The sequence below is a fragment of the Micropterus salmoides genome, unplaced genomic scaffold, assembly GCF_014851395.1.
Source record: "Micropterus salmoides isolate LMB-PRFRI ecotype aquatic unplaced genomic scaffold, ASM1485139v1 Ms_hic_scaffold_9, whole genome shotgun sequence".
In the NCBI taxonomy this organism is placed as follows: domain Eukaryota; kingdom Metazoa; phylum Chordata; class Actinopteri; order Centrarchiformes; family Centrarchidae; genus Micropterus; species Micropterus salmoides.
This window is the reverse complement of record NW_024044681.1, coordinates 22600568-22623299: the sequence shown is the minus strand read 5'-3', so window position 1 is coordinate 22623299 and position 22732 is coordinate 22600568. Positions and strand designations below refer to the sequence as shown.

At 40.1% G+C, this 22732-nt stretch overlaps 3 protein-coding genes and 1 long non-coding RNA gene across 7 annotated transcripts; 2 read left to right on the top strand and 2 right to left on the bottom strand.

Annotated features, from left to right (window-relative positions):
- Positions 1–2740: 2740 nt before the first annotated feature.
- Positions 2741–8542, bottom strand: mis18a (MIS18 kinetochore protein A). Of its 3 annotated transcripts, none has more exons than XM_038709373.1 (6): positions 8267–8542; positions 7753–7819; positions 6764–6886; positions 6286–6388; positions 3525–3627; positions 2741–3233 (listed from the first exon to the last, which is right to left on the bottom strand). In XM_038709373.1, the coding sequence occupies exons 1-5, from the start codon at positions 8499–8501 to the stop codon at positions 3550–3552; spliced, it is 606 nt and encodes a 201-aa protein (XP_038565301.1). In that variant the 5' UTR covers positions 8502–8542; the 3' UTR covers positions 2741–3233; positions 3525–3549. The 3 variants fall into 3 exon arrangements, with proteins under 3 accessions (XP_038565301.1, XP_038565302.1, XP_038565300.1); XM_038709374.1 differs by having other exon boundaries at positions 2741–3228; XM_038709372.1 differs by having other exon boundaries at positions 2741–3627; positions 8267–8541.
- A 1203-nt stretch (positions 8543–9745) lies between these two features.
- Positions 9746–13580, top strand: haus1 (HAUS augmin-like complex, subunit 1). The gene is made up of 9 exons (XM_038708050.1): positions 9746–9906; positions 9995–10169; positions 10759–10894; positions 11010–11144; positions 11342–11465; positions 11969–12034; positions 12146–12217; positions 12934–12981; positions 13069–13580. The coding sequence occupies exons 1-9, from the start codon at positions 9886–9888 to the stop codon at positions 13111–13113; spliced, it is 822 nt and encodes a 273-aa protein (XP_038563978.1). The 5' UTR covers positions 9746–9885; the 3' UTR covers positions 13114–13580.
- Positions 13581–13909: 329 nt separating this feature from the next.
- Positions 13910–15229, bottom strand: LOC119895150. The gene is made up of 2 exons (XR_005443037.1): positions 15100–15229; positions 13910–14593 (listed from the first exon to the last, which is right to left on the bottom strand). It is a non-coding gene; the product is annotated as an uncharacterized LOC119895150 (long non-coding RNA).
- Positions 15230–15350: 121 nt separating this feature from the next.
- On the top strand, positions 15351–21941 carry eva1c (eva-1 homolog C (C. elegans)). 2 transcript variants are annotated; one of them, XM_038708047.1, is made up of 8 exons: positions 15351–15799; positions 16854–17047; positions 17401–17524; positions 17757–17909; positions 19650–19793; positions 20409–20486; positions 20570–20662; positions 20738–21941. In XM_038708047.1, the coding sequence occupies exons 1-8, from the start codon at positions 15694–15696 to the stop codon at positions 21103–21105; spliced, it is 1260 nt and encodes a 419-aa protein (XP_038563975.1). In that variant the 5' UTR covers positions 15351–15693; the 3' UTR covers positions 21106–21941. The 2 variants fall into 2 exon arrangements, with proteins under 2 accessions (XP_038563975.1, XP_038563974.1); XM_038708046.1 differs by having other exon boundaries at positions 15355–15799; positions 20558–20662.
- The last annotated feature ends 791 nt before the right edge of the window (positions 21942–22732 follow it).

Here is a 22732-nt window from a genome sequence, read left to right as displayed (position 1 = left end):
CAAACAACCTGAGCATCCTGGTTCAACCTCACAGACCAGTACTGCCTTCCTCAGCAGCTCTCACACATGCAGAGGACGAGGAGGAGAGAGTGAGACACATTAGGGACCTGGCAGATACCGGCGTACACAAAGACATGGTGGGGAAATAAACAAGCAGATGTTTCTAATGAAGTAGGAGCCTTTGAGCACTCAGAGGGGATTTGGGTTATTCCGTTAGACGGGTCTCTGACTGGACGGCTATCCAGTTGGATCCCAGACACAGATGAAGGTGATTAATGAAATGAGAAGGCTGTGGCTTATCGGAGATTTCACGCTTTCGCCACAGAGGTGCGGTCAGTAAAAAACATAACTGTTTCCCAAATGCTCTTGACTCCAAGATCATCTCACACTGATTCTTAAGATTAACTTGGGAAATTTAACCTCCCAGATGAAGGGGTTTACTAATTGACCTTCCATCTAGTCTGTCTGACTGACTCAAAGACAAAGATGAGACCAGACTGTCGTAATGACTTTAGATCTAAGATTTTGGTGAAACATATGTCAAGCAACCAACCACGTGAGGAAATCCGTAGCTGCGATGAACTAAATCAAAAGTTCAGTTGGGTTCTCTACCAGACAAAGGGTCTTTTTAGTTAAAGTGGATAGTTTGTTTATAGTTGATATGTTTTATCATTTTTAACATATTTTCAAACAGAAATAAACAAAGTTAAACATTTGTTCTGGAATACTCTATTACATACAATATATTGGGATTTACATAAATGCACCATGTAAATAAATGTATGTTAACAAAGAATAATATTTGAATTTACTTGCTGAAATTTGACTTGCACAGCGCAGATAACATAACTAAATGACACTGTTATGGAACACAATGTGACATAAGTGCTGTGGAAAATCAAGAGTTAAACCAGGAATTCGTCATAAACCAGCAAATAGCAACTGGTGGGGTGTGGTTCTTTTGTCAGGGGGGGAACCAAATATTGTGATGGGAAGGCAGAAATGTGCAATTAAATGAAAGGAAAAAAGTGCTGATAATAATTGTGATTATTAAAATGAGGTATTTTCACCTTTTAGTTTACAAAACCCCAGGCACATACACCTCAGAATGTAGTGCCAGAAAAAAACAAAAACATTTATTTTCTTCATTGCTCACATAGTTACAGAACCAAAGCTGGCACTGAATTTAGGTCTATTAAACCCCTAAAAAAGAAACAATTTCCTTCTTACAAAAAATCATTTTCATTTCAGAAAGACCCAACATATTTTATAAGTTGGCACACAGGTGGCACTCCTTGAGATATGTTTTCTCTCAAAAACAAGATCAGAAATTCAATCAAAGAGCAGAGCTCAGCCAATAGGATTTCAGTGTCTGTGGCAACAGCAGCATCAGTTCGAGCAGCCATTGGTCCGATGTTTCACACAGGGAAGACTGTAATTGGCTGACGGTGTGCAGAGGCTTCATTGCCTCCATGGCAACATTCCTTCCTTATTGCTTAGGGAAGGTAAAAAGAAGGGGAGGCGACTTTCACTCAGACACTACCTCTACATTATTCATCCTTTGTCCCCGAGTGCTTGCAGAATGTGTGTAGATGTACTGACTGATGCATTTGTGTGTTTCTATGTTGCTCTTGGTTGGCGGTGATTGGTTGAGACTTAAAGGGGTGAATGGGGTGAAACCGGTGCAATAATTGCACTCGGCAGTGCAATGCATCCAGCAACACTATGTCTATATATAAAACAGCTAAATGAGTTCAGAGGCCGTTCAGTGAGCCATACGCAGTGACACTCACTGCAAACACAGCTACTAGCCCTTGAGCTTTTATTGGTCTGAATGGAATAACCAACAAACGGAGACATATTCTCCAAAACGAGCCTGTTACAGGGCGTAACAGCACACATCTGGACAGCGGACTGGCCGGCCAGCTTGCATCATCCATTCTCTGTGTTGGATGCACGCAGGCACCTCATCCTTAAGCGAGGACTGAATGAAGACAACACCACCAACCCCACCACCAGAAACAACAAAAAAACACGCGGCTTGTTTGTTGTTGTTGTTGTTATGACTTGTTTCCCCCAACAGTTGAGGGAGGGGGGTGGAGAAGGATGGTGCATGGGTGGGGTTGGCAGAGAGAAAAACATCACACAGAGATTAGGGTGGAGGGAGGTGGGGGGTTCATTCAGGACTCCTCCCCCGTGTATGTGTCTGAGCATGAGCGGGGGATAACGTCTGTTGACAGGCGCACCGGCCAGCGAGCTGGCTGGCAGTGAACACGATGACGAGATGGCAACAGGCACTCAGCGTAGCACGTGCTCTCAGTTGCCATCGCAACCTGCCCTTGGATACAGCGTGCTGGTTGGCCATTTCTAACTGTTGTTGTTCTGTGAGGCTGATGAAACCTCGTGGATGAGGGAGGGCAAGCGGTACAGCTTGTAGCAGCTTTCCCGCCTTGGTAGAAAGTGTTGCTAGGCACATTAGAGGTCAGATGGTAAACAAACACTCTGCCTTTAATATATAATCACCACCAAAGACCTTTAACTTGTCGTTTAACTCTTAAATCCAAGAAATGCTTCTAATTAGACAAAGCAGGATGAGCCACTGATCCCCTACAATCTTACTGCACAAAGACAAAGAAAAAGAAACATTTAAAAAGATTATCCCAACAGTGTTAAGTTGTCTTTGATTGAATCATTTACATAAAACTGACAATACTGAATTAAAAAAAAATAATAATTTCAATATTGAAAACAACAGAATACTTTATTACACCAAGACAATAAGACATAACAAGCTTGTACAACTGTGAGCAAACAAAACAAATATAAACAAACCAATAATTAGCCAATGTGATAACAACTTAATGGATGCAAATCAGTCCTAGCAATTCTGGCAATATTTGAGAAAACACAGAAGTCTTTGGATGATTCCCAAGTTAAAAATCATCCAATAATGTGATGACAGACAATATTAGAAAAGAGTTTGGGAAGAATGTAAAAACCTTGTTTTAATACAAATTCCTCAAATGTTATTCAATTCTGGCCACAACATGGCAATGAAAAGCACATATCTATCAATGCTTCAAGGCTCCATGCTTGAGGAAGAGAACAAAGAAAGTGTGTGTGTGTGTGGCCTTGGGTGGCCAGATCAATATGGCATTGTGCTGAGTGAGCAGCCTGCCTGATGAAGTCCTGCACAAATAAACGTTCGGCTCATGGCGTCCGTTCACTCTGCCCTGACACATACAGAGAAGATGGTGCCGTGAGCCACAGGAGCCGAGCTGACAACATGATTGATTACATGCGCAGCCAGTCTTTGTTTCACCAACGGTAATCAGGACAAAGCGTAGAAGCTGTGTGTGTGTGTGTGGTTGCTTGTGCAGAAGGTGAGGCTAGCACAAAGCGTGTAACTAAGGGAATATGGATGAGATGAAACTTAGAGTAGGAAGTGTTAATGTAAAAAGGTAACTGCGAGGAATGAGGACACTAAATCCTCCTCATGTTAAACACCTGTACAAAGCACCCACCCAGACAAGTTGGCGTCCATCACTGTCATGCCTCACATCCCTCCTGAAGGCCAGCTTCGATCTCTTCCAGCCTATGTGCCATGGACATCACCAGCATTTTCATCTGGGAAAGATGGGGGGGGGGGGGTCAGGCAAGATTGAAGGGTAAAGTTTTGAAAGGTGCGAAGTTCGGGATATGAAGATTAACAGCAAGGGCAGAAAAATGAGTCAAGAGTGAGGGTGGAATAGCAAAGGGTGGAGGATGAAGGATATGAAAGAGTGAGAATGGGGAAGAAGCGAAGGAGAAAATGGACAGGTGGGAAATGACGGGAACAGCAGGAAGCAGTGAGGAAGAAAGACGGGAGGAGTAAAGATAATTTAAAAAAGGGAGAGAGGGAGGGAGAATGACAAAACCCAGAGGGTAAATGGTCAGGGATGGGTGGGTGTAAAGAGGGGAGGGAGAGTGGGAGGGCAGGGGGAGACAGGTCTGTGAGTGTACAAGATGAAAAACCCAAACAAGTGTCTAACAGTCAGTCAGACAGACAGAATACATTAACTATGGCGGCAGGGGCGACAAGCACCTTCATCATATACAGTAAAGCTGAGGACAGAGAACACTTGAGTGTGGGGCTGGGTATCATTTAAAATTTGATTACTAGCGATGATATACGACTTGTAACTATACTGCAACTGGAGCAAAACCTTCCTTTAATGCAACTGTAGGCAATTTATTTCAGAGGCATGTTATATTATATTGTTTCACAGGAATCAATAAATCAAATGCTCTGCTGACACAAAAATGAAATCAATCCTGTATCTGTGGCTGTCACAAGACTGTAATAAATACCTGGCCTAACCGCCTGCTTGCACGCACCTGTGAGTGGCGTTGGAGCGAGGCCTGAAGGTTGGGGGATGAGATTTTTTTTCAGTTGGATACTTTCAAAAATCTAGCTTTCTCTTGCTGGTTTCGTTACACATTACATACCCTGGCTTCAACAAGAAGAAAAGTTTTTCTACAAAACCATTTTTTTCAGATTAATTGATTAATCTTTAAAAAAAAAGCTGAAAAAATAAGAAACTATTTGATCAGCAGCTTGCGATACGTCTTTTATTGCGATACGTCTTGGAAACTGTTATTGGGAATCAAAAAGTATTGAATTTCGATACCTACAGGGGTTTGCGTAGGAAAAAGCTGTTTACATACCATAGTGAAAATGTTACTGTATACTTTGACAAGAAAACAGTCTGGCATAACAGCTTTGGACACAAATTTAACCACAACGCAGATGGGAAGAAATGAAAGTAGTAGTTGTCAGTAAAAAAGCCTTCATGTTTATGCTGACAGACATGATGACAGAAGGCACGCAAAGGCCTTTATAATCTTGTTACAATGCGCCAACGGTTAACAATGAATAGATGGCTATAAAACCAGCTAAAATTAATGCAATCAATGCGTAGCTATAGCCAGATTAATCTTCAGCCTACTCACATGGGGACTAAACACAGTCAACGACAAGATGGATTTAAGTGGTAACCTACATATTAACCAAAGGGAATATGAGGTAAGCCTGTACATTTCATTATACGGCGCCCTTATGGGCCCAGCGGTAACATTGCATGAGATGAACTAAATGGTTGATTTATTTTGGAAAGTCACAACTATTGAACATAAGAGATAAGATAAACTATCGGAGTCACAGGCAGAGTAATGTGAGTGTAATGTGTTAGCACACAAAGTACAACACTAAACACAAACATGAACCCTCCATAAGGGCTTGAAAACACATCTAATGCTCGTGCAATGTTTTGTTTTTTTTTTGTCTTAGAAGCAGCATAACCTTTTTAAATTTACTCTTGCGTAGAAAAACATCTCATAACATAATTAGTCAGTTGTCACCTGCAGGGAATTCCATTGCCAAGCAAAAATAAAATACCTCACTACATCCAGCTAAAGTGACAAAGACACTTCATGATCAAAACATGTTTTTCCACTAGCAAAGATTCCTCAACATGCTTCCTGCACATCTATTGTCCTTGGTGCAAGTGTGTGGGAGGGCTGGCAGGTACTCATGCACACTATCACCACCTACTGGCCAATCTGCAGTTTCACTGATATTTTTTAACAAAGGATGATTTGGAAGAACTTTGGGAATCACTTCACTATTCCAGGGAAAAATGTAAGTACCCTCTAGATTGTCATAATAACAATAATGTTAATTAATAATAAAACTGATGTGACAGAGAGGAAGATAATTCAAAACTGAAATATATAGAAAATTATGAAAATAAATGAATATGGATGTTGAGGCTGACATTTAAAGGAAATATACTTCTTTATTTTAATCTAATCTAAAGTGGGATTGACAATAAATCAATTTGCAGGGGATGACATGGCTAGATGAGGTAATGTCTGATATAAACGTCTGCCCGCCACAGAAGCAAGGGCTTCCCAGAACAAAGCTGATGTCATCAGTAGTACAACCTCTGCATTGATAATCAATAAGCGAGAGCAGCTCAATATCAATGTGAAAGCACTGTCAGCACGACAACTGAACAGGGACCCCTGCCATAACTGGCACTATGTTCCAGATCTATAGTTTTTTATAATTTTGTTTTCACAATTTTAATGATTAACTTTACCTGTGTTGGGAGAAAAAGTCATGGTCACACATTGCAGTGAGTTTTAGAGTAGATATTCTGCTCAGCGGATGAAACATTTTATCTCACAGCAATGCAATATCTGAAAAAACACAGACAAAGAAAAGCAGCAGCAGTAAATTACCTCTGTCAGCTGTTGTTCAACAATGCCTCTGTACTCGAGGGTGACCGGCTGCTCTTTGGGGCCCTCTGCTGCTAACATCTGGCTTGCAGAACCAAGCACATAGCTGGAGAAGATTCACAGTAGAATATTAGGATGTTTAATGCAAGTACAGGGGTGATACGTACCATTTAAACCTGCACAAGTAAGGAGATACAATACAATGTCCCAAACATAAACACTACCTGAATCTTATCGCATTCATTTTTGTTGAAGCCGTATTTTTTTCACATCTCTCATCTTATTTTCAACTGAATCGAGCGAAGGTGAACCTGCATGCTTTTCAAATTCTTTTCAAATAACTTCACAGGTGTACAACCTTACACAGTCATGTTTGATCATTACACTTTCTTCAGAAATTCATCAACATCACATTAATTAAACAAATGCAAACTGATGTGTCTTTAAACAATCTTACTAATAGCCCAAGCCCTAAACATACCTGTCGATGTCTGCTACATTGAAACAGAACGTAAATCTCTTGTGGTCCAGGTTCTTAGGCGTGGATGTGTAAACCATGCCAAGCACAGAGTGGCAGCCTCGGCAAATTAGATCCACAATCAGACTGCGGAGGGAAAATTACAGAAAAGGGAACAGTTTAGCCCAAATCATACAGTGGGGCAGACTTGATCCAACAAGTGCTTATATATGCTTATGTATCTATATGTATGTATTATGTATGTGTCTGCTATTCCCTGTTGTCCCCACCTTCCATCCCCCTTCTCTTGCAGGTCTTGTCCTTTCTCTGTGCTGCCTGTTTGTGCCCCCCTATCCCCGTGTTTGCCCCCCTGTCCGGCCCGGTGACAAAGGAGTATATTAATACTCTCTTGTTAAAGTAAAATCTGTCTGGCACAATATGGTATCCAGCTCATCATACTCTATACCAGGCTGCTGGGCAGGACATGTTTAAAAAAAAAAAAAAAATGCTTATGTACAATACTGTAATTTTTTTCTGGGAGTTGAAAAAGGTGTGGGGCATGCCCAGTGGTGTAATGTTACTAAGTATATGTATTCAAGTGCTGTATTTAATGCAATTTAGAGGTACTAGTACTTATTATATTATTATTCCACTTATATATACACACTATATAGTACTTATAGTCACTTGTTACTTTGCAGATTAAGATTTCACATACAAAATATGATGCATCATTATAGATTAAAACTAGCTAACAATATATAAAGTATTTAAAATTAGACGCTCCCACTCTATATAACATTGCTTACAAAATGAAACATCAATTATAATAATGCAATAATATATAAGATATAACTCTGACGGGGCAATCTTTTGACACACTTTTTGGACAATTAAAAACATTTTACTGAAATAACTCATTTATAATGCATCCCCTTTAAATGCAATGGCATACCTTTACGCTGCTGTATTGGTACTTTTACTTGAGTAAAAGGATCTGAATACTTTCTTACCAGAGAGATCTTTTGCCCATTTCATACAGACGATTGTCCTTTCCAACCAAGACGTTGTCAGTGACCCCTAAGACCAAAACATAACAAACATGTCAGCAGAAATTTATTCATAAAGTAGCTTCCAAATATGTTAACTCCCAACCTCTATTAACTTACAACTGAATTTAAATGCTGTACTTAACTTACTTAGCTTACTAACTTACTCACTAACTTTCCAGTTAGCAGTTTGTCATCCACAGTAGATTATATATATATATATATATATATATATATATATATATATATATATATATATATATATATATATATGTTTAGGGTAGGTTTTTGTCGGGGCCGTAAAACTTAAGTAACTTTACATAACGTTATAATCTTAGGTGAACTGGACACCTTAATTTTTCGTTACAAATCCCAAAGTGCTCTTGTTTTTCTTTAAGATGTTTTCTCCACCCTGAATAACGTTATTCAGTTCGGGCGAGAAAAGAAGAAATCCAAGCAGTCTAAAGTCCAGACTCACGCTTCAATCTTATTTGGTTTTGGCCGTCTTCACTTCCATCCCAGGACAGTGAATCCCCAACAGGCAACTTGCACTTCCCGCAGATGAAGACAACAGGTCCGTCGTCGCTGTCCTCGTCCTCTTCTGCGTGGCCAAACAACTTTTCTCCGACGGCAGTGGAATCTATACTGGACGCTTCAAACGTGGCATTTATGTGTTTCTGTCTGTGTTTCAACGACTTTTCTCTCGCCGCCATTTCTACTAACTTCTCCCAAACAAGCTGCTTCGAACTTACGCGGGTGTTTGACAGTGAAGTGGTGATCCCCGAAGTATCCAGACAACGCGAGATGCAAAGTTCTGTGTACTTCCGCCTTTGTCTGTTAGAGTAGAGACAAACCCAGATGCTTTGTGTTCTTCCTTATTGGCTTAATGTAATTAAATTCTTTCAGAAATATGAGTGAATAAATGCGTGTCCACATTATTTTATATTTTATTTATACTCAGGATGTTTTAAAATTGTTTTTTTTATTTAGGAGCAGTTGGCTTTTATAAATTAAGATATTTTTTAAAGAGTAGCCTAGTTAGTTGTAAAGAGTCATAAAACCTGCATTTACAAATCTTAGCCAACAACCATCCAAGGGAAAACTAAGTATATCATATTTATTGTTGCAACACTAGGGAGTATAAACTAGTAGTGATAAACTATGTGATTTTATACATTTGTTAAACACCAATAAAATCTGAAAAGCCAATCCCAATTTTGTGTGACCATCTACTGTTTTGTAATGTTTTGTTTTCAGATGTTCATTTCCAAAACCGCATATGAACATACTAAACATACTAACAAAATTAATGTAGGCCTACATGATGAAAGAGCCAAGCTATGTCTCTGGACTTTATTGATTTTACCCAACAGACATGGGGAATCAGTAAGAACCAATGAAATAATTAAATTTTGATCTTTGTTGGTGGTGCTGCTTTCTTTCTTCTTTTTTCTGTTAATAGACCAGTGGGCTATGAATTATGCGGAATATTTATTTATTTTATATATACCAATGACAGATGTTTGTGCTGTATATGAATATTGATATTGCATTAATGAGATGTTTTCTTCTCTTTCTCTGCTGTATCAAATAAAAATATTTAAAATAATAAACCAGATACTATTGATTTATTAATTTAGTCATTACTCTATTAATAAATAAAATACACATAAAACTGTTTCCAGTGAGAGGCAAAAGGTGAAAGCTAAAGGGACCCGACATGAACTATCTTGAACTGATCGTTATCTCTGGGAGTCTACAGGAAACGTGAACCGGATACACTTTCTCATTACCAGCATTTATTGTATTTTAACTAATTAATGAATTAGTGAGCTGTTTTGCTTGTATTTATTGAATTCAGCAATTTATGTGCTATCTATTTTTATTGTGTTTAAAAAAAGTTAATCGTTGCTGTTTCCAAACGCAGCGAGAAGTAACTCCGCCTCTCATTGGCTGGTAACCAGGAAGTCATCAGAATGATTTTGGGGGCGCGAAACCAGATAGAAAATTTCTTTTCTCTTTTTCATTAAAGGCTACTGGACCATGTAAACGTTTTAAGAACCTAGTTGCTGTGGTTTCTGTTGCCTTTTATTCGCCATGTGTGAAAAGATCACTAAGGTAATGTTCGGTGTCTTTCTAACATTATAATATATTGCAGTGACGGTCGTTTGGCTTCTGTTTCACCCTCTTTCCTGTCGCTCCTCAGGTGAACCGCTGGCTCAGCACAGTGTTTGGAGATCAGCCGGTGCCACACTTTGAGGTCAACACAAGGACAGTGGACATACTGTACCAGCTGGCACAGTCCAGTGAAGCCCGGTGCAGTGACACAACGCTCCTCATTGAAGACCTCAAACAGAAAGCATCAGAGTATCAGGCTGAAGGTGATTAACTAACAGATAGCAGAGTTAAATGCAGTGGTTTTTATGCAAACTGGGTATTAGTTGGTACATTAAGAAGACTACCTGACAGTATGAGCCAAAAGAAACGCTTATTTTAAAGGATAACTCTAGTTTATTACAACTTGGTTCATATTTGAGTAGATTTAGCCATCCTTTATCCTAGTTATAGCAACAGATTATTCGCTAAAGTAATTGATGAGATCTGGTAACACAGTGGCATTGCTGCGATAAGGTCTGATGAGGCAAGGCACACGATTGATTAGAGACACAGTGTTACCAGTTCCAAAATGTCTGTAATGATTGTTACTATGATTACTATGATCGTCAGATTACTTGTGTTTCTTGTCGCATGAACTTGCAATGGGGCCACCCAGATCTCAGTAATTAACATGAGTACAGTGAGTACAATGTTATAATTACTTGGAATGATGGCCACAACTACGAAAATGAGACCCAGGCTGTTACACACCTTTAATAGGCTGATTCAGTCTTGAATCACTTCACTTTACTGTATACAGTTAAGTCAAGTGTAAGATAACACTGTTGACCATTAATTCACGCCACCGTCTAGGTGCTCATCTCCAGGATGTTCTTCTACAAGGTGTTGGGCTGTCCTGTGCAAGCTTGTCAAAGCCCGCTGCTGACTACTTGTCTGCTTTAGTGGACACTGCCATGGTGCTTGGAGTCAGAGACACATCCCTGGGCAGGTACACTGTCGTTGTACTGTTGAAGAGTATTTTCTCTTTCTATTATCTTGTCAGTTAGGGTTAGGTAGTAAGTTACTATTGAGAGATTTTACAGAAATGTGTATGTCTTTTCTAGCTTTATGCCAGCAGTGAACAACTTCACCAATGAACTTCTGGAAGCAGAGAAGTCCAACAGGAGACTTGAGAGGGAGCTCAGGGCCCTCAGGAAGAGACTTGGGGCTACTCTGGTACTGCGGAGCAACTTACAAGAGTAAGAACATGGATGCAGAGGATGACTTTGGCATGTTGACATTATTACTGCTTTGTACCATTGTCAAAGTAAAAACAAATCCACAGTCCTTGGCTATCAAATACTGTGTGTAGGCAAATGTCAAAATCCAGTCATAACAGACATAAACCATTTGCTGCTACATCCTGTACGTCATCAGTATTTTTAATTGTCTACAGGGATATCAACAAAACTGTCAAATCTCAGGCAGTGGAGAGTGCTAAAGCGGAGGAGAGAGCGCTCAAAATGGATTTTGTGACAGCAAAGGCTAAAGAGCTCAGCAACAGATGGGAGAGTGCAGAGGTATGTTTTGATTTTATACCTTTATCTGCTGCATGCTGCACGTTAAGTTGTGCATTAAGGTGCTGGTACATGGTACAATATACTGAAAATGTCCAGATATTTAAGAGTGCTTCTTTTAAATTTTGCTCTGTTTCGTATAAAATATTCATATCTTATTGGGAGCGTTGCTCTGGGTGAGAAGGTACTAATGACAACTTGCTATGCAACCTGAAGAGGCATAAATTATTAGTGTCCTCTGTCAGTTTGCGATGGGAAAGCTAATATGCTATGGAGTTACCAGTTTTATTTTGCTAAGAAAGACAGACTGTAGTTTGACCCAGGTATAATGTGTGCATCAGGTTACTGCCTCTGAATTAGAGCACAGAGATGATGCTGCGGACAGGTCCAACAGTTAACGCCCCTTGTGTCATTGTCTGGATATTCTAAATATGACATCCAAGACTGAGCTCTGTAATGGAGTTACTGTAGGTTGGCTGTTTTATTCTGTTCTATCAATCCTGCAGGCTCAACTTGTATCCAGGAACATGGACAACTCCATCACCCACCAGGCTATTGTGCAGCTCTCCGAGGTAATTTCTGTTGCCAACACATGCACCACTGTCAAGCACCATAGTAATGAAAACGTAACACTTTCTGCTTTCAGATTTTGAAACGTGTCCTCTTTATTTTTCTCTCTGTAGAAAGTCACCACGCTGAAACAAGAAATAATCCCCTTGAAAAAGAAACTGGAGCCTTACATGGACTTGAGCCCAGTATGTTTGTCTCACAACAGTCCAACAACCAAAAAGGGCTTCACATTATTCTTAATATTTTTGCAATAGCAAAAAGTATTTTGAACCCTGTGGAATTATCTGGATTTCTGCATAAATTGGTCAGAAAATATAATTTTGCTTCAGATTTCCTCTTCTTTAAGTTTGGATTTGACATAATACCTTATTATTTCAATTAAAAGTACAGAAACAAATGTATATGTGACACAAAAGGCAATTTTTTATTATATATGTTTGGCTGGTGGATTTTTTTCATCTAACAGCAACCTTGGCAGGTGAGCAAAAAAGTTAATTTCCACCCCTAGTGACTTCCTCCGTGGTGTGTGTTTTTTATAGGGCAGCTCTAACCAACACCTCCAACCTCGTCTCATTAATTGGACTCCAGGTTGGCTGACTCCAATTAACCTAGGGGTTCACATACTTTTTTCCACCCTGCACTATGAATGTTTACACAGCGTATTCAATAAAACATATAATTGTGTGATATTAGTTTAAACAGACTGTGTTTGTCTATTGTTGTGACTTAGATGAATATCAGATCACATTTTATGACCAATTTATGCAGAAATCCAGGTAATTCCAAAGGGTTCATATACTTTTTCCTGCAACTGTAAATGGGTGAATCATTTTTAGATATTTGGAGCTACTACTTTATGTTTCTGTATTTGGCTTCATGAAATGTTTTTACCTTCTAACAGAGCCCATCTCTTGCTCAAGTGAAAATAGAAGAAGCGAAAAGAGAACTGGTGAGTATCTAAACAGTTCATTTAATGATTGATGAGATGTGCTTGCCTTCTTTTTAGTTTAATGCCATTTTGTTTGCTCATTTCCAGGCTGCAATTGATTCCCATCTTGAGATGAATATGGATTTCAATTGAAGATGTTTTGTTGTTTTGTACAATTGTAAGCAATTAATTCCACTCTTTGTCGTGTGTTGCAGCAGCCATTCCGTCTGCTCTAAAGACAAAAAAAGTTTGGGGAATTAAAATCAAAATGTACTTCTTTCAGTAAAAACTGCTCTTCTTATGCAACTTACCAAAACTGCAATGTGCAAAGTCACTTAAAACTTCCAAACAACTTTTATTAAAGGCCATCAGTGTCCTTTTTCTGTGTAAATTAAGGCATTATGAGCATTTCTGATTACAACTTCCTGCTTTAAACCTTTTTAGAGCTTGAAATCTTTGTTACGCTGTATCTATATTTGTCTTTCAGAATCTGTTGTCATTAGGAAGGCATTTTATACTGGTTGCATTTTTTACAATTGTGCCCCCTTCAAACAAATCATATGACTGTCTCCCTCTTTTGAATGTTGTAAGTAAATAAAGCAACCTCCCTAGACTGGGAATGTGAGCTGATTTCTTTTAAAGGACTTGCACTTAAAAACTTGAAATATTTAGATTTGTGAGCAATTCAAGCCACAATCAAAGAGAAAGTGTAAAACATGACCTTTCTTTCTTTTGGTTGAACCCATTCGGGTTTATCTCCTCCTCCTTCCCGTTTATTACAAAACACCATTAACGCTAATCAAATGTTTTGTCTTTATTTTTCTTGTCTCTGCTATCACATTGAGGGGTCGTGTTTCCATTTTGAACAAGCTTTAACAACATGTCGTGAGAATTTTTCTTTAATCAAGTTCGTCTGCGAGATGCATATTGATTATCCAAACGTAATTCAAACATTGTCTGCCTAAACATAAGTGCTTTTATTTGAATGCCTTCAGTGTGTTGGAATTTACTGCAATGTGTTAAAATTGTCTATATGACAATCTTCTCAAAAGTAACAAACACTTGTTTTAGTTGTTTTGTAATATACATATTATACACCAGCCTGCCTTGCAATGGGACAAAAATGGCATAATCATTTTTTTTTTTTCTAATTCTCCAGTGGGTTATTTATTCAAAAAACACATCTAATCATGTTTTGAGTACTTTTACTCTTGCAATTTCTACTTTCCTTTTTGACTTTCATGTCTGAATCTTGTCTTAAAAACAAAGTGCAGGAAACGTCTTGATTTTGACAACAAAATTCCACAGGCTTTGGAGGGATAACAGCACATGAAAGGGGTTTATGGAGCCACTCCCTGGGTGCCTAAAGCTAAAGTACAGAGAATGGAAGTAGGGGGCCTGTTGTCCAGTTTGTATGCAAAATATCACCTCTCCGTTCCTCCCCCTGCCAGTGGAACCGAGCGTGGAGGAGACCCCAACGTCTCTGTCAGTTTGACTGTTGTAGGTTTGCGCTGCAGTCTGACATGTAGATTGAGCGGTTACCATGGAGTGGGTCATGGATGTGGGCTTGGGAGCAGTTTACCCTGTAGGCCCCCTGTTTCTTTCAAAGGCACCATGGCTAGGGCATCAACAGCTTATAAAAAGAAACAGAATCAAAATATTCACTTGAAACGTGATCTTTTTAGATTAAAAAACAAAAAGGCACAGAAGTCAACATGGGACACAAAGTATCATTAACACTTAACAAATGTTTATGTAATTAAATGTCTATTTCTGCTAACTTTGCCTCACTAATTCAACGGTTTCTTTCTTGAACAAAAGAAAGAAAAAACTTTACATACATTTGTGTGGGACAGATACTACATAAAATGCAATATAGGCCTATATACTAGACCTATATGTTAGAGGCTAGAACTCAGAAATGTAAAGAAAAAGCTCAATCGAATACAGCAACACTAATAACAATTAGTTAGATTTGTGTTTGTTGCATGTTAAAATCAAACCAATGTCAGCATTAATAGTGAAAAGTAGTGCACAGACAGGATAAGTAACCAAAAGAGGGTACTGACTACCTCTACCTAAATGAATCAAACAAATTCACATTGAAGTTAAGGCTCCTGACATAAATGAAATTTGCACCTGCGAGTTTATAGCAGGGTACGTAGTAGGAAAGGAGGAAAAGATCAGCCCTGGAGAAGCTTCACAGAATGAAAGCATGTTGCCATAATCCAAAAAGTAAACACGTGCCTCATGGTGGAGGGGAAAAAATAAAAAGGTCTTTGCTGCCAGTGCGTCATACCATCGAGCGTGTCGCCCCTCTTCCCTTTAAAATAGTTTTTATCTGCCACGCCCACACCATATTTCCCACTCAGCTGTTACTGTAAGTCGCTTTCAGTTTCCACATGCATCTATTCACAAATCTGCGGTGTTGAACTGTGGGGAAGTCGGACTTGGAGGATCACCACGCGTCGGACTAATCACCTCGTCTGTCAGTTTTGACCAACTTGTTGCGCAGCTGCTATTTCTAACCTCTCTGGTGCAGTGGCATAAGGGGTGATTAGTGCTTCATCGGCTTTACGGTGATATTTTTTGTGAAAGAAGACCGATGGATGAAGCGGGGACGTACTATCGCGGATCATTTGAACTTTTTGATTTTTTTTTAAATGAAGTCCTGTAGCCTACAGTGAATGTTCGAGTCTCTTAATATGGTCTCAGAGGCAGGGGGTGCGAGTCATGAGCCGGACGCGTCCTTGCCACGGACTAGACTGGAGCCACAGCCTCTTCTTCCTGACTTTATTTCTGTGGACCAGACGCATGAACGGACTGGCTGACTTTTCAAGTAAGATGATGGTGACTGTGATGGAGATGAATCAGGGGAAAAAATGGTTAAATATTACAGGCATGGTTTTGTCCCAAGAAGTTCCCTAACTGAAAGTGTTGTTGTTCCTTAGGGTTGGAATGGGGCTGCCCTGTTATAAGTGGTGTAATTGCTTAAGTAGGGGCTTGAAACATATTTGTAGGCCTATACATGACAAGATATTTGGTGATTCTAGTCTTTTTCACATTTCCAGTTTTCTCTAAAATACCTTCCATGGACCTGTGCACCTGTCTGAGAAAAGATACAGTAAAAGATAGCATGAGTAGCAAAATACCTGTCTTATTTTGTCATTGTCTTGTCATATACTATTGGTGGACAAAATAATGTTAGAGAAATGGCACCAATCTCAATTCAATGGTGTTAGAGACCAGCCATTCTCAGCATTGTTTTGTGTAGAGAATGGTTTCCCAGTGTTTTATCAAAACTGTCCATAATCTATTTCAATGTCTTCTGAGTCATATTCTATTAGACAAATAATGTAAACATCTCAAGATAAAGGGCTTTGAATCAAAAGTAACCATATCACATCTACACACTACGCAACAAAGGTGGGCCTTATTGGGTTTAATGCCAGTTGGTGGATAGGAAAGAGATCTGGGAGTCAGTTTTCAAAGCAACATGAGACAACAGAGCTCCAAAGAGGCCAAACAAACTGATCTGAAACCACAGATGCAGTAGATTATATTAAAAAAAAAAAATCACCCACAAGACAGAGATAAAAAAAGATTAATGATGAAAATCAAAGTGACAGAGGCCTGACTTTTAGTCTCTAGCATCAGCCAAACTCCAAATATGTTGGATCCTACATTTCCCATAATGCATCTCAATGGCCTCGTTCATCCTCCCTGCCTTGTAACATCACTCACATTCATAATGCAGGCTTAAATTTTAAGTCTCGTGACCAAAATAACCCTAATGATGTCATCTTTTTTTTTAAACTGTGGAAAGCTCCGTCTAGAGTACTAGAGTAAAATACTATTATACAATGTTTTCTTCATTGTCTTTGGTGTAACAGACTACCTGTCCAGGATCATAACCAGTCACTCTGCTCACGCTTGTGACGGACAGCCTCTGCGACTCCACTGTCCACGTCATTCCACCATCTCCATCCAGTCCGCCTTCTACGGGAGCAGCGAGGTGCGGCTATGCAGAGCAGACTCTCTGCTCGGCGCCCACAACCACAGCTGCTCAGCTTTTACTGCTCTACAGGTGCATTTTATGTGTGGCGATATGCAGCACATTTCACTCTTGCTGGGTCATCTATGTGTATTTGGGTGTTCATCAGTTTTAGCTGATTTATTGGGGACACTTTATGCCCATATGTGTTTTTGTTTTGTAGTGAACACACCACGTTTACATGAGCTGGCTGGTGAATACTGCAGACTCTTTAATGGGAATGTAGATTTATGAAAGCACAGCACACTGGTTTCTTATGTCAGCCAGTTAGTGCAGCTTTCTTTTTGCATCTGATTTGGTTGTCTTTACATTGTGCTCACTGTGGATTGTAACATCAAACCCCATGTACTGGTAAAAGCTGACAGTCCCTGGTGTTTGCTGTGCAGAAACTGCTGTCGGAGTGTCAGAGCCACAGAGACTGCCAGCTGCCTGTTAACCACCTGCTGTTTGGGAAGGACCCTTGTCCTGGCACTGCCAAATACCTCCATGTGGACTACAAGTGTAAACCAAGTAAGTTCAGCAGCTCAATTCCCATGTGTCCCTATCTGTTAACAACCTTTTTTATTGTCATTTCAGCTTCAGTTTCTCTCACACATTTACTGGTGGATGAGCATGGAATACCTGCATAGCTATACACAGCAAGCCCCCCCTCCTTCCCCCAGTCTTAGCCCCTCAGTTTCCCAATGCCAGCATTCTCTTCACCTCTTCATCCTCATTGTTTTCCCCCCCCCAACTCGCTCAGCTGAACACAAGAAACATGTGGCGTGTGAGGGAGAGACGATGATCCTGCGCTGTAAGCCCCCCAGGGTTCTGATCATCTACGCAGCTGTCTATGGGAGAGGTCTGGGCCAGACTGACACCTGCCCCTCACACCTGACAAGACCACCCCCATTTGGTGAGTCAACGGGATATTCAGTATTCTCATATGGTGGTAACTAACAGATGTTTCTTTTTTACAAGGCGAACAATGAAGCCAGGAATGCAATGTCTTGAGAAATTACTTTTCATAGTGAAAGTGGAAAGTTTTAGGAAGAGGATGTTTTATCATGCCCAATAGGTAATCACCTGTACGGAATAGGTCACTATTCTGACCATGTAAATGAGCAATATAGAGCATTTTAATATCATTTGATAATTTCCACAATCATTTTGAAACTTAGCTGAATTGCTTTGTGGCAGGGAGAGCCCCCTGTTCAAAGCCAATAGTTGTACAATAGGGCTGTGTCTGAAATCACCCCACATTTACAACATAGTGCACTATATTTACGGCAAATACTGATCGTGTTAATTTACTAGATATCCATTAAATATATGCCCTATGAAATTCCACAATGTAACGAAAAAGTATTGTCCATGGCATGCACGCTACTTTCTGCTACCAATCCCACCGTGCAAACCGCCACATTAAATAGATGCGAAAATCACCATGCAACTCTACACACGTCAGTGATGTTGCAAAATGATTATAAGTAAGTGTCCGAAATCTCAATTAACTGCTCACTATGGAGTAGTGTCTATTGTACAGGGAGTGATGAATGAGTGAACAAAGGAGTGATTTCAGACACGGCTTCCTTTTTAACAGCAGACATTTGTCATAGTGGGAAAATCACAGGTGTTACTAATAACATTAACAACTCTGTTTTTTTCAAGCATCCCAGTCAGTCAGGTAAGTGTGACAGTGAGCCAGCATGAGCAATGCCAGGACCCTGAAACTGAAGCAGCTAAAAAAAAAAAAAAAATTCAGACGACATTAGTTTTAACATTAACAGCTGTACTTTAGCTTCCACATGTCTGTAAAACAGGCCTATGGTAGATGGTGACATGAGTGAAGTCCCAATGGAAATAGCCGCTCTAATCTGTTCACTAAAATCAGAAAGTGATGGGGATTTATGGGAAATGTGGCCTTAATAAAAGTCAAACACAAGAAATCACAGTAAGCTTTTTTCACAGCATGCCTTTTGACACGCCATAGCAGAAAAAGCACAGGTGTAAATAATAACATCAATAATGGCTGCACTCTGTTTGCCCCAGCCCTCGTTAATGTTATTGATTACACCTGTGCTTTTCCTGGTATGACAAGTCACAATGTTTGCTGTGAAAATTCCCTCTGTGAATAATGGGAGGTACAGGCTAGATTTCATTTGTTAGCAATTTGACCAAATTCTACTAATTCTGCAATGATGTGACACGTTTTAAACTTATCTGGCCACTGAATGCTTTAGAATAAGCAAAGACTATTTGGAGATGACGTTAAACTACCTTAGATGCACTGAGTTAACCATTTGCTTTGCTGGAATGCAAATGTCACATGGCTGCCAAAAAAGGTGATACCATTGTTGTTAAAGGAAGCAAGGAAAGTTTACTTATATAGCGGCTTTCACAGACATCAGTAATAAAATGCTTCACAAGCAAAGAAATAAAATCAAATAAAGCAAAGATAAAATGCCAGATAAAAATTACAAGAGGGAGAGATGTAAGTTGAAACTAACTACCACATGCTACCTAAATGCCTGTCTGAAAAGATGGGTTTTCAGCTGCTTTTTTAAAAGAGTCACCCAACATATCTGCAAAATATTGCACCAGTGGTTCAGCTATTGTAGCTAATGTGAGCATTTCTCTTTGCTGTTCCCCACAGAGTGTCTGAACCACGAGGCTGTACACTTGGTGTCCAAGTCCTGCTACAGCAAACAGAAGTGCGTTGTTGCTGTCAGCAACCAGACCTTTAGGGACCCCTGCTTTCCAGGAACCAGGAAGTACCTCAGTGTGCTGTATTCCTGTGGTAGGACTCTATGTGCTTCCTCATGTGCACGGTACAATAACAAGCCTGGTGATAAATTATAGGAACAGGCTTGCATGAAATTATGGATACCCCACATCCTTTTCCAGGATGTGACAGTCCCTTCAGTGAACATTTGTGGTTTCCTTCTGTGGATTCATATCTGCTGATCTCCTCCACCAGATATTCTTATCATATCACAGCCAACAACACAGTAGCGGGGAATAATAAACTTACATTTACGGGTTGAGGCTGACATCTTGGTAAACTTCCTACGACTGGCACCAATGCCAATGAGGTCATGCAGCAACATTGTTCATGTATCAAAGTTTGGAGATTTGACTTCAGGCCTGGTGTTGATAGAATTCTTCTGACTGGCTGTGTTGGCTCCAGCTAGTGCAAAACAATGTGTGTTAACCTTGTAGTCTGGTTATCAACATAACTGGACAAAAAGCATTCAGAATTTGAGTGTGTCATTCCATTGTGGGCCCTGTTCTTGCAGAGGTTTGGTATGGGTGTGGGAAGAGGCATGCCGATGAATGAACTACTATAGATTCACCAATACACAGTCTGTCCACAGCAATATAATGACTGTTTCCTCTGTCTTGCTTCCATTAGTACCACAGACATTACTAAGGGAGGCAGACCCTTACGGATTCAGCACCACCTCATCTCCTACTGTGGACACAGAAAAAGGTAACCGCATCGTGCCATCTATTCCAGGTCTTATGTGGAATCTCCCATTAAAATTCTAGCTTTCACAACAGCTCCTCCTGCAGATCTGGAGGAGCCTTTCTCCAAAGGGTCAAGAAGGCCAGACAGCTCAGGAGCTATGATGAGCAACTCTCTCCTGACCTACGCCTACATCAAAGGTAAGCAGTGTTCACATGCAGGCATGCACTCATGAATGCACAATTAATCATCTCCTCTCTACATTTCCTACACAGAGCATCCAGAAATGGCAGCGCTGCTGTTCACCTCCAGCGTGTGCGTTGGTCTTCTGCTCACGCTGCTGGCTGTGTCAGTCCGAGTGACCTGCAGAGTGCGCCCGCTCAGAGATCACAGACTCGCACCCAAGTCTGGTAGCCAGACCGTCAACTGCCAGGAGGAGGACGAGGATGAAGATGATGATGATGATGATGCAGAGGGAACAGAAAACTCTTCAATCTTGGCCGCAGAAAGGAAGGCGATGTACGGATGGGAGGAAGTGACTTATGTGAGCGAGGCAGCCGAACGGGCGGAGAGGATTGAGCGCAGAGAGATGATCATGCAGGAGATATGGATGAATGCCTATCTGAATGGCACCTCATGTTAAATAAACCGTGACCCCTGGATGCTGTTCAGCACCTTCAAGTTTTTTTTCAGGATTCTCTGCAGCAGCTCCCAGCCTTTGATAATTAACAAAACAAGAAACTTGTTTTTTTGTCTTTAGCGTGTTTTGCCATTTGTGCAGGAGCACTGACTTTGTGAAGGATGTAATGTTTGGGTGAAACTGCGGTAGGCCTACTAGCCATTTTTAAATGATCAACAGGGTTTAATGCTGTAAAATGGGTGGTCACATAAATTCTGTAATTGTTTAAATGTTGTATTTATTCACATTCACCACCAAATTACGCTAGGATTTCAGGTTGAAATGTACTGCTACATAAGTGTAAAATCACTTGTCATGAGAGAAATCACACAGTTCGCCTCGTTCGGTCAAGTTAAGTAAATTTTATTTTTATAGCCCATTGTCACAAATTTGCCTCAAGGGGCTTTACAAACTGTACAGCATACAACATCCTCTATCTTTAGACCCTCGATTCGAATGAGGAAAAACTCCCCGTAAAACTCAGATGGACAGACATGCAGTAGATGTTGTGCTTACAGAATAGATCAACATGGTGAAATTACAATACGGATGACAAAATGATTGCTAGATTGTGAACATATATGAAGTTCCGGGACAACTTCCACTTGCCTCCAAACAGCCACACTCTCTCCTCTTCACCATAGAGACCTGGAAGAGGACAGACAAGTCTGTGGTTTAACCACAGCAGTCTTAAAGGTAGTGGGGACAATGCCAGTTGTATGTGATAAATTAACAATATTCAGTATTGTAGGTCTCAGAAATGGTGTTTGTTGTTACTGATTAAAAGAGAGAAATATGCTGATTTGGCAGTGAACAGAGAACACTTGTAATTCAATACACATTTGATGTAGAAAACATCCAGTCTCCAGCAGGCCTGCTTAAAAGCCATTGTTTCTTTGGTAAACCAGGGTGTAGACCTCTTTGACCGTCTTGTTTTAAAAGAAAGAGGTGCAACTGAATCCAGGAGACCAGAGTACACCGGCAAGAGCACATAGAATGGAAACAATAAAAGAGTAATAATAAAATAAATTTTATTTAAAAGAAAATTAAAAGCAGTGATAAATAGGTAGGTCTTTAGCTTGGATTTGAAAGTAGTCAGTAATGGGTCAAGTCTGACAATTTGATGCACATTTGAGCAGCTAAAGCTAAAGGCAGCTTCACCATGTTTAGTTTTGGCTCTGGGAACCAACACTGATTCAGAACCAGCTGACCTGAGAGGTCTGCAGAACAGCCTCAAAGGAGTTACATTTAATATCAGGTTAGGAGGTTCAACTGAAAATTTACTTACTGATTAAGGCAACACCTCCACCTTGTCTAGTAGCCTGAGCAACACATGGATTGGTACAGTCAGGTGGGGAAGCTTCATTTGGTTTAAGCTATGTTCACCACATCATATCCAGACTGTGCTGAAGAATCACACTATTTATCAGTGAGGCTTTAGTAGACAGTGATGTGATATTTATAAAACCAAATTTGAGGGTCTTGCTAGGGCAGCAGCTTTCAACAAATCTTTGGAGCTACCAGAAGACGATGTATCATTTGGAACAAGATGCCTTATATTGTTAGTTGTTTTGTGGCCTGCAAATGCAAC